General features: G+C 38.5%; 1 protein-coding gene across 1 annotated transcript in view; it reads right to left on the bottom strand.

The window, feature by feature from the left end:
- Positions 1 to 11515, bottom strand: part of LOC149529174 (IAA-amino acid hydrolase ILR1-like 1) — a 40524-nt gene extending 29009 nt beyond the window's left edge. Inside the window, exons 1-2 of the mRNA XM_089811549.1 lie at positions 10970 to 11515; positions 9649 to 9774 (exon numbers count right to left, since the gene is read on the bottom strand). Coding sequence (XP_089667675.1) covers positions 9649 to 9774; positions 10970 to 11416 — 573 coding nt within the window. The 5' untranslated portion in view covers positions 11417 to 11515. The remainder of the gene's footprint in view (positions 1 to 9648; positions 9775 to 10969) is intronic.
- Between the last annotated feature and the right edge of the window lie 879 nt (positions 11516 to 12394).

Consider the following 12394-nt stretch of genomic DNA (forward strand, 5'->3'; position numbering starts at 1 on the left):
AATACACATTATGCCAAGAGGTTTAAGAGTTAACAGTCAATCACCAAGTTGGAAGGTGGTTCAATGCTGCAATAACCAATGTTAAATTTTTGCATGTGCTCATTGGACAATGATATGCAGCTAACAAAGAAATTGGATTTTCTTGTGAACCACTTACCATTCAAAAGATTTTCTAGAACTTAATATGAAAGCCATGGAAACTATTCCCATCTATTTCAAGTGCATCTAATTTTCTCTTAACTATACTATAATAAGCAAATAATTTTTGGCCATGGAATTCACATTGTTAGATCTCTATCATTTTCCTATAAATTTGTATTATGCAGATCCTAGTAATAATTCATTTAAAAGAATGGTTAGCATTGATGCAGGTGCATATGATGACATGATCACAAATAGAACCCATCAGCAGCAAATAGAAGTTTTTCTATTTATGCCCCTCTTGTTTTTTAGGAGTTTATTCATAGGCTAGTCAATTTTGTCCTGAAAAGAACTGCTCACTTAAAATGGAAGAAAATCCTTGAAGGAGCCAGCTAAAAATGTTTCAGAAAATTATATTGTCATTATTTACAATTCAAAACAGAATCTATCGTCTTTCACTAGACAAGATGAAACTTTATTACGTTTCTTGTATGCCTGTAGCAGGAGTATGATACTTGATTATGCCAAGTAATCAAAACTAGATGCATTCCAACATGCCAACAAGAAAATCAGAATGCTGCTATTGTTCCTCTCCCCATAAATTTATAGATTGGGCCCTTACCATGAGAAGAGCTCATATGATTCCTGTTGATAGTTGCATTTGAGCTTTCATTTGTTAGTTACATCAGCTGTAACCATAAGGTAAATAATCCACATGAATTTTTCTCTGAGTCTTCATGTTCACAGCCTTAGGGAGGAGCCTTTTGGAACCAGGGAAGGTGGGTTGGCAAGCTTTGCTGGGTGCCATTCATGGGATAGGAAACTAGTTGAATAAACAGTACTAGGGGCATATGCAACATCAATAGGGGAGGTTCCAGACTAAGCTAGGAGGTACAGATAATGCTCACAGGGGGTTGGTCAAACTGACATGAATGAAGGCCCTACTATCAACTCTAGTCATATCTCTTTCTTGGTGATAAAGCGCCAATGTAGAGAGGTAGGGGAGGACCAAATCTAGAAAGCTCCCTAATCTAGAAAATTACCTTCTCTTGCCCAGCCATATAAAGGAGATTTGGTTCAGAGAAGACCCATGTCATTATGATTGATCTATAAATAGAAAAACAATAGGGCTTTAGGTGGGTGGTAAATCCAACTAGTTGTTCAACTAGCTATAGGAGCAAATTTGGTTGATTCTCCCTCTATCTTTCACCGGTTGGTTCTAGAAGAGGCAATTTAAAATTGGAGCTTCAAGAGTCCCAAAAAAATCTAAACACTTGAGAACAGCCAGAAAGTCCAAAAGAGGATTTATTCTAGGATTTGACTTTAGTAGCACTTATGTGCTAATCAAAAAATGTTTATTTCTATCAACAAATTTTCAATTTTAAGAATCAATCCTGTTTCCTCTCAGCACTTTTACTTGTGAAAATTCAATGCCTTAATGCTGAAAGATATCATATAAGCCTTGTCGTTTAAGGGGGACTAAAAATGTGGGTAGATTAACAATTAGAAACTAGTATGACAAATTTAAATACAAATGACTTAAATTGTCAATCCTCACCTTCTAGCATTGCTGCAACTGATTTCAAAAACCAACTTGACAGAGACCTAAAAACTAATAGATGAAAAACCTTCAGAAATGAAGGAATTTCTGCTCCAATAACAATTGTGACACTATTAGAAGCCTTAGAGAACATAATTTGTATATCTGAGACAACTTACTACAACAAAATATGTGCTCAGAGACAATTTGTAAATATTAGATTAACAACATTTCATAAACAAAACCAGCAGATTAGTTAAGGAGGGAGGAACATTGACAGCTTTGTTTGGCTTCACCAATCATGGAAAACTTAACAAATAATAAAGCAATAATTTCTGTATAAATATCAGACAACCATATTGAAGCAGTTAAAAGAGCCATAGACATGAGTGTAGGAACACTATTTAAATGCAAAGTTTTATAAGGGTGGATAGCATGTTTGCTTTGAAGATAAAACCAAGACAACACAGTTCCCTCGAAAGTGTTAAGATCTAACACTGTGTGCAATGTTGGTACAAGTAATCAACTAAAACAAACATTTGATGTTAGTTAAAAGCAAATGAAATAAGAATAATTGATTAGGAAAATTTCAATAGGAAATCACAATACAAACATTTTGTGATTTCAAGAAAAGTATTCACAAGGGCATCCTATGAGATGAATTCAAAAATGAAGGAAAAAGGAAGACCGCAAACTACACAATTGGCCTGAACAACAAGAAGCTAATCTATACTGCCGTTAAAGATATCTGGCTTGAACAAATGTGTAATGACCCCATCTTTTAGCCTTCACGTTCTCCAAAGGCTAAGTGGAGCATAAGAGGAAATTAAATTAATTTTTTATAAAGTCATTAAATAAATTAAAAATTAAAAGGTGACTTTATATTTAATTAATTATTGTATTACAAGGGAGAAGCTTCTAGAGTGTGTATTAATTATTGGAAAGGGGGAAACCTCTAGTAATTTAATTTTTTAGAAGCACAATTAATTATTGTATTGCAAGGGAGGAGTTTCTAGAGAGTGCATTAATTATTGTAAGGGGGAAGCTTCTAGTACTTGCAATTAATTAATATTTGATTCCCTTCTAAAAGGGTGTAGGAAAAGTATAAATAGTGGTGGGAGAGTCATTGTTGAGCATCGGATGATTGTGAATTGCATTTGATAAAAGCTTGGAGGTGTAGATTTGGTCTTGGTATTAGAGGACGTTCATCCTCTCTTGTAACATTCTAAACGTCATTCCCTTGGGGTTTGGCCTTTGGAATACATTACTATGTATTTGATTTTATCATTTGAGAACTAATATTATTTCAGCAGTGGTTCAATCTTCAATTTGCATAAATTCCATCTTGTTCATGTTATTGTTATGTGGTTTCAAAATCTATGCAAAAGCATTAGAGTCTATATCAACAGTTGGTTCAATTCATGGGAATTTCCAGCGTGCCCATTACAGTAATATCAAAGCTATAAGTCCTGACATCCTGTGGAGGTCTTATAGGGAATTTGAAACAACATTTATGACTGAGCATGTGACAAGGGCTTTATAATTTCCACAATACTAGAGCAAGACAAAGTAGGAGTTCAGACTTGCAAAGCGAACAGTCTAGTTCATCCGTACAAGGGGACATACAATCCAGCCATATAGACACAAAGGAGATATTCTTTGAACAAGACAACAGTATGGATGACCGAGATGATAGGAATACCGGTCCAGATTAGGAAAATGTAATGTTCAGGTTATTGGATACATTAGATGAGGGGCAGCGTATGCAACAGGAGTAGAATAGGCGAATGGATATGATGTTGCAACTTATGGCTAGACAAATGGGCATCAATATTAATCCAGGTGATGCCAACAATGGAAACAACAATAATAGAGGCAATGATAATGGAGGCCGAGGCAACATTAATGGTAATAATGGACATGACAACAATGGGAATGAGGCTGATAACTTTAAACATGTTGCACGCCCAGCTCGAACAGCAAGCTCGAGACCTCTTCTACCCACCTTCCCACCCAGAGATCTAGTTCAACTAGTTAATGAACCGCAGATTACGGAGTTACAGGATCAGTTCAAGAGGGATTGGGAGGCTAGTGAAGCGGAGTTTCAAGTCGACATTTCTCTTAGAGATTACATGGACTCGAGGATGAGACACATGCCTATATCAGGAGGAAGAAATCAAAACCTTGAGCTGAGAAAGAAAGTTGGGAAACTTTCTTTACCTTATTATGATGCTTCAAGGAAGATGACCGCACGAGCTTCGGTGCAGAAGATGGATACATACTTGCAACTGAATCCTATGCCTGAGGACGAGGCTATAAAGTATGCGGCTATTCACTTGGATGGACTAGCGCATGAGTGGTGGCACCATGGCATGGTAACCTTGGGACATAATCAAATCACATCTTACCAGGAGTTCATTGAGAAGCTCATAGAGAGATTTGATACCAAGGATCTCGAATTACAGTTTAAGGAGTTGGCACAACTCAAGTAGTGGGGATCAGTTGAGACGTATACCAGTGAGTTTCAGAGGTTAGCTATGTTAGTCACAGATATTTCAAAGAGGAGGTTAGTAGTGTTGTTTATAGATGGACTCTCAAAACCCTTGCGAGGTTGGGTCAAGGGGCATGACCCAGCTACATTGCAGGAGGCCACTAAAAAGGCTCGTGATTAGCACCTTCTTCATTTAGGAGCAGATTTCAGCACAGGGATTTTTATATGAAAAAGGACAAGGAGAGGGACAAAAAAACTGCTCACAAGGATGCTTAGCCAAAAAGAGATAAGTTGGATAATGACACCTTGAATGATTTAAGAAAGAAGAAGTTATGTTTTCATTGCAGAGAGCCTTGGGATTTATCTCATAAGTGTCCTCTCAAGGCTAAGGCAAATCAAATGGAGTATTTCTTAGCCGAGGAGTCATAGTTAGAGAGGGAAGATCAACACTCCGATTCAGAAGAGGATAGCACTACAGAGGAGAGCAACATTCCTAAGGATGAGAAGTCATTAGCACGATTAATGGGGGCTCAGAAGGCAATCACATTTAAAGTCAGGGGTATTATCCAAGGGCAGAAAGTGATCTCACTCATTGACACTGGGGCTACACATAATTTTATAGATGCACAATTGGTAGCCAAGAGAGGTCCACAGACCGAGGAGCATGTCGGGTTTAGAGTCATGGTAGCTAATGGTGACAAACTATTATGTACTCGAAAGATATCTAATCTTCACATCAGGTTTGGAGATGGCTATGAGTTGGAGGATGAGTTCTATGTGGTAGACATGGGAGACTATGATGTCATCCTCGACATGACATGGATGGCCTCGCTAGTAGAGTTCATAGTTAACCAAGCAAAATTGGAGATGAGGTTTCAGCATGAGGGAAGAACTGTTGTACTTAGAGGACTTTCAAATGGGAGTTGCAAAGTAGTTTCCATAAGGAGAATGTAGAGACTTTTTCAGCACAATAACATAGAGTGGGCAGCAAAATGTTTTACTATGCCAACTTCACAAGAGCCATAGGTGAAGAGTCATCCACTAGATATCCGAGAGATACTTGACAGGCACACTAAGGTATTTGGCAAGATTCTGCATGGGGTTCCTCCCGACAAGGGGATAGAGCATGTTATTGAGCTCGAGGAGGGAGCCAAACTAGTTATGATTACTCCTTATCGTCATCCCAAGAAACATAAGGATGAGATAGAGAAGGAAATTAAGGAGTTGTTGGAAATAGGGCATATTAGGCCTAGTAAGAGCCCCTCTGCTTCAGCAATAGTGTTGGTAAAGAAGAAGGATGGGATGATGCACATGTGCATCGATTACAAGGCATTAAATAAGAAGACCATTAAGAACACATATCCCATCCCATAGATAGATGAACTAATTGATGAATTTCATGGTGCATGCTTTTTTACAAAGATCAATTTACGGTCAGGGTATCATCCGATCAAGATGAGGGAGGAGGACATTGAGAAGACAGCTTTTTAGTGTCACTATGGCCACTTCAAGTTTTTGGTTATGCCATTTCGGCTAACCAATGCCCCTACTACATTCCAAAGTTGCATGAATTAGGTATTTAGGGAGCAACTTAGGAGATTTGTCTTGATTTTCTTTGATGACATTTTAGTCTTCAATAAGACTTGGGAGGAGCATTTACAACATCTTGAGATAGTGTTGTCCACTCTAGAGAAAGAGTCACTGTATGCCAAGGAATCTAAGTGCGAGTTTGGGATGACTAAGTTACTATACCTTGGGCATATCATCAGCGCAGATGGAGTTCAGGTAGATCCTGAAAAGATTAAGGCTATTGTTGATTGGCCTACTCTTACGAATCTTACACAGCTTAAGGGATTCCTTAGTCTTTGCGGGTTTTATAGGAGATTTGTTAAGGGATTTTCACAGATCATTGCACCTTTGACAGACCTTACTAGGAAAGGGGCCTTCGCATGGACAGGGGCAGCTCAGAGAAGCTTCAATCATTTCAAGAAGGTGATGTCATCATGTCCAATACTAGCTCTACTAGATTTCACAAAGCCATTTGAGCTTCATTGTGATGCGTCAAGAGATGGGATTGGGGCAGTCTTGATGCAGGAGAAGCATGAAAGCAGGAAGCTCCATAGAGTGGAGAGGAGCTATTCCATCTATAATGAGGAGATTTTGGCTATTATGCATGCATTGGCTAAGTTTCGGTCCTACCTAGTTGGGGGAAAGTTTGTTATCAAAACTGATCACAATAGCATCAAATACTTCATGAGCTAGCATGATTTGAATGATAGACAACAAAAGTGGATTATGAAGTTACAAGCCTATGACTTTGACATTGAGTTTGTCAAAGGTAAGAAGAATGTGGTGGCAGATGCTTTATCTAGGAGACCTCATATTTTTGCTCTAGCTCAGATTACAGGAGAGTGGAGAAGTAAGATTATAGCAAAGTATGCGAGGGACACTTGGGCTTTTGGAGTGATTGCAGGCACCATACAAAATGATCGTTATGTAGTGATGGACAGATTGATTAAGTTTCAGGGTGGGATATATTTGATTCCTTCATCACAGTTTACGGAGGTAATACTAAAGGCATTTCACGATGCACCTACAACTAGACATCCAAGGGTCTTTAAGACCTACAAGCAGATCCGTGAGCGATTCACATGGAAAGGACTCAAGGATGATGTTCAAAAACATGTCAGGAGTGTGCAATTTGTCAGCAGAATAAGAGAGAGCACACATATCGTGCAGGGTTGTTACAGCCTTTGCCCATTCCGGATAGGAAATGGCAAAGCATTTCTATGGACTTCATCACCGGGTTACCATGAGTATAGGTGAAAGATTGCATCTATGTGATAGTTGACCGGCTGACGAAGTTTGCTCACTTCTTTGCTATTCCATCCACTTAAACAGCAGCATAGGTGGCCAATTTTTTCTTCAGAGAGATATTCAAGTTACATGGGCTACCTAGTTTCATTATCAGTTATCGGGATAGTAAATTTATGAGTACTTTTTGGCAAGAATTGTTTAGGTTGTGTGGTACAAATTTTACACCTAGCACTAGTTATCATCCACAAACAGATGGGCAAACAGAGATTGTGAATAAATGGGTGGAAGGAGATCTGAGGAACTATGTGACTACACAACAGAGGGCTTGGGTCAAATGGCTACATATGGGAGAGTATTGTCATAACACCACTTATCATATGTCCATCAAGATGACTCCATTCATGGCATTGTATGGTTATGAAGCACCTAGTTTCATGGATCTAGTTTTGGGGGATAGTAGAGTGCCCCAAAGCAAAACACTTATTGCAAGATAGTCAGGATATTTTGAGGGTGCTCAAGGAGAATATACAGCAAGCCCAAAATCAGCAAAAAGTGTATGTTGACCAGCGCCGGATAGAGCACAGTTTCGAAATTGGGGATATGGTTTACCTGAGGCTAAACCATATAGACAGTCATCACTCAAGAAAAGCGGAGCAAAGAAGTTGAAGCCTAGGTTTTATGGCCCCTACAGAGTGATTCGCAAGGTGGGCGAGGTTGCTTACGAGATTGAGCTTCCAGAGCGCAGTCGAGTGCATAATGTGTTTCATGTGTCAAGGCTTAAGAAAGCCATCAATCAGAGAATTGTGCCTTCAACAGAATTACCACCATTAGATGAGGAAGGAAAGCTCATATTAATTCCTGAGGCAATTCTGGATACTAGGGAAAGGACTCTGCGAAGCAAGTTGATTAAAGAATATTTAGTCAAATGGAGATATCTACGAAGATGCTACTTGGGAGAGTGAGCAAGTGCTACAGCAAACAGGGCTAAGATTGCTCGAGGACAAGCAATTTCAAGGAGGGCGGACTGTAATGACCCCATCTTTTAGCCTTCACGTTCTCCAAAGGCTAAGTGGAGCATAAGAGGAAATTAAATTAATTTCTTATAAAGTCATTAAATAAATTAAAAATTAAAAAGTGACTTTATATTTAATTAATTCAATTAATTATTATACTACAAGGGAGAAGCTTCTAGAGTATGTATTAATTATTGGAAAGCAGGAAACCTCTAGTAATTTAATTTTCTAGAAGCACAATTAATTTTTGTATTGCAAGGGAGGAGTTTCTAGAGAGTGCATTAATTATTGGAAGGGGGAAGCTTCTAGTACTTGCAATTAATTAATATTTGATTCCCTTCTAGAAGGGTGTAGGAAAAGTATAAATAAAGGTGGGAGAGTCATTGTTGAGCATTGGATGATTGTGAATTGCATTTGATAAAAGCTTGGAGGTGTAGATTTAGTCTTGGCATTAGAGGACGTTCATCCTCTCTTGTAAAATTCTAGACGTCATTCCCTTGGGGTTTGGCCTTTGGAATACATTACTATGTATTTGATTTTATCATTTGAGAACTAATATTATTTCAGCAGTGGTTCAATCTTCAGTTTGCTTAAATTCCATCTTGTTCATGTTATTGTTATGTGGTTTCAAAATCTATGCAAAAGCATTAGAGTCTTTATCAGCAGTTGGTTCAGTTCTTGGGAATTTCCAGGGTGCCCATTACAAGATGGTAGCTACTTCAGATTTTTTCATGCACATTGTCTCCTCTGAATTAAAAAGCATACAAGCCATCCTCTACATTTCAAACAGACATAGGAACAATATGTAATTTCACATCTCTATGCATGGCTATTCATCTTTAGCGAGAAGCCACACAAACAAAGATGACATTTGCTCTGATAAAAAAACTTTGTTTTTCTTTTTTCTCAATGGTTAAGGAAGGCTTTGAGTTCATCACAGAAATGACAATTTGAATTTATTAACCTCCAGAATCAAACAAAAAATACGTATAAAACATGAAGAATCAAATGCATTAACATCCAGGGCAGGATGACTCTGAAAACCCAATTTTATAGTCACATGGAAAATTAAGAGAACAAAAATAATAGTGTAGGCAATCATCAGGAACACTTAGTCCAGAGCCTAATATGAATTTGGACAAAGAGTGAAATGCCAACTCGGTTGAGATTCAAGAGCTGCTTCAAGATACGCCTACTATTATCAACAAAAAATGAATCTCAAAGTCACTCATCTAATCATGAAAATATCTGAATAAATTTTATTAAAAAAATTCATTTCCAAAGTTCACCCCCCAACATTGTTCATATACTCGGCACTTATCAGGTGTATACAATTTTGCATATTCAAAATTAATGAGAAAATAGGCTGTACAAATTATCTTAGATTTAATTCCTCTGTAAACACAATGTAATTTGGGGATCCTAACTACGAACAAGAAAATCAGGCCAAAAATTCAAAAGTAAACATAATAAGATTATAAGAATGGAAGTCTTTTGAGAAGTTAGCCCCCAGTGCCCACCACAGCACACGACCAAAAGAAGCAATCTCCATGCATAAATACAATGGAAATACAAAATATCCATCTTTGAAGCTCTACAACAATTGGCTTTTTAACTGAAGGAATGCTAATGAGATTGGTACAGACCTGTAAATAATGGCAACGCTGTTGCAAAATCTTTGCAGCACCAACAAGCATGGTAACATGTGCATCATGTCCACAGGCATGCATTTTACCAGGAATTTTGCTTTTGTGTTTCCACTCAACTGCTTCCTGCAGAATCCAGATAAGCATATCATATAATCCAACTTCAGAAAGTTGCTCATCATTCAATATTACTAGTTTAATCAAACAAGTCTTGGTATCTAGGCAATGCTACGTAGGTTTGGACGAGTCCTTTGGAAATTTATATATATTAACAAATTAACTCTAGAAATCCTTCCTGGAGACAACGGGACCATTAGGGACTGTATTTGGCTGAATGAATCATATACCTCTCTCGCAAATGAATTTTCAAAAAAAATCTAACTTAAAACACCTCATGGGACTGTGCTCTAGAAAATCATTCATTTCCCTGCTGTTAGATAAACTCAAGCGGGCTTAAGTGCCTACACAAAGCTCCAGTGACAGGAATAATTCTTATATTACTTAGAGTCAGATTATACTTTATGGAGTTGCCGGACTGAGCTTACTTTGTGGAAAGGGAGAAAAATTCTTATATTTAATCACTCAGTAATCTGTAATAAATATTGCACGCCAGATCGCCTGAAAGGATAATGGCCTGAATTCAAGCACCTTGGCCAGTCCTTAAAACTAGTTGAAGGGATCCCATGAGAAATAGCATGTAAATCAAAGAAGTTCCATCTTGATATAGAAGCAGTGGGGAGTAGCCCTTACTTTAGCAGTGCCTCTTAGTCAAAACAAATGCAGAGCTGTGTAATATATGTAGAATAATATTCCAGAATAGGAGGCGAGTCTGGATGTACATGTTTATCGATATTATTATTTTCAGAGAGTTTAAATTCGAGTAACAAGTTAATAATCCGTAGGCCATGAGACTTGAACAAAAAGGAAGAACTTGCAGATATTACTCCAACTCTCCGGCATTACTCAACAAAATGGATTGGTCCCGTGAATGGAAAAGTGGCAGCGATGAGTTGATATCCAACACGCAAACCACACCACACCCATGGAGCGAATCCTATTTTACAAGTACAGCAGAAACTTGTACGGTTGATGTGATAAGGTTTGCATGCGAGATATCCTTTGAGTGGAACTTAAGCTACTGGAAATTGCCCCAAGTCTAATTGATTTGTCTGCCAATAGGAATAGTGTAAACGAACATGTCTCCTAAAACTGATTCAAGGCAACTTTGGCGGCCACTCTTTACAATAAAGAGTGTTGTACTTCAAAAGGGGCTAGGTAGGGGAAACGGGAAATCTAACATAATGGGGTGAAAAATACAGACCTGGATTGGCAAAGCATCCATGTCTGCTCGAAGTGCTACAAAAGGAGGATTCCCAGTGCCAATGGAGGCCACCACACCTGTTTTTGCCATAGGGTACCTATAGCTAATGCTCATACCATCAAGCTCTTGCCTAATGAGCCTACTCGTTTCAAATTCTTCGTAAGCAAGCTCCGGGTGTTCATGTATCTTCCTCCTAATGCCTTTGAGCCATTCAACATTTGCGGGCAACTTGGCAGCCTCCAGAATCTCCCGAGACACATGAACACCCACGTCATCCGCGGCCTCTACAACTCCATACTGATCAATTGGGGATCCATATGGGTTCCCAAAATTGTTGGCCAGGGACTCCGCATCCCCAACGGAGCAATCCATGTCTTTGCCCGGCAGGACCCCCACACACAGAGTATTAAACAGTATCCACATCAGAAAACATGAGGGCAAACCCATTTCTATATTTGTTATCAAGAATGCCTTGAATTCTTATATGGGTTATGAGACTGCTTTGCGGATCGTGGCGTGAAGGGGATCACTTCATTTTGGCTCCCTAATGGAAAACTCTGCTGCTTAAGGCACTTATATATAGATTATGAACAACCATCCCAATTTACAGTGGGAGGCTTACAACTTTACTGACCACGAACGGTTGTTACACCTCATAAGCAGTCCAAAATGAAAATCGTCTTCTAGTGTACCATCACCACATTTAGCACAGACGCCTTGATAAGATTAATCCCGTCTCACCACGTGATGATATTTGTTAGTCAAATCAATCACGTGCTAAAAAACGATGGTGGATTCTGAGGTGTTGCATACATCACCTCCATGATAGAATCCCACAAGTTCTCCTCATAAATTGATGGTCTAGATTTTTTCCACCATGCTCAAAGAGAATCAATGTGTACCTTTTGTCTCTGTGGCCAATCGTCTTTTTTCACTTGGCAGTTTGCTTCCCCAGTTTTTCTCATAACATGTACTACTCTGTCAATTGTTTCCTATTGAGCACTGTTCAAAGATTCACAAATGAGCAAAACCATGTTACTTTTTCAGGTGTCTGCCTGATATAGGAAAGTACAACTGCTCAGGGATCTTTTCAAGGATTACCCTACTGTACATTTTTCTCTTCTTTCACATCATGACACTCTAGAAGATATTTTTTAATCTTGAAAAGAAAATTAAATGACAAACGTTTATCCCTAGGAATTTCGTATTAAAATAGCGTACAGTTTTGCACTCCAAGCCCTATGGAATGCACAACCAGCTCTGTAGCTTGCATCTGCATACTCTAGTATATAAGACTCAATGGTATTGATGTACAGGTAGGCCCTATAAGAGCACTGCAGAACTAGTAACTCTTCGATTATTTACACAAGTGTTGTTTCGAATGAGTCTAATCCATCTCTCCCCAACATACGAGTGGCTATCTTT

The sequence above is a fragment of the Cupressus sempervirens genome, chromosome 11 (genome assembly GCF_028749045.1).
Source record: "Cupressus sempervirens isolate cs-2001-9-10 chromosome 11, ASM2874904v1, whole genome shotgun sequence".
NCBI classification, from domain to species: Eukaryota; Viridiplantae; Streptophyta; class Pinopsida; order Cupressales; family Cupressaceae; genus Cupressus; species Cupressus sempervirens.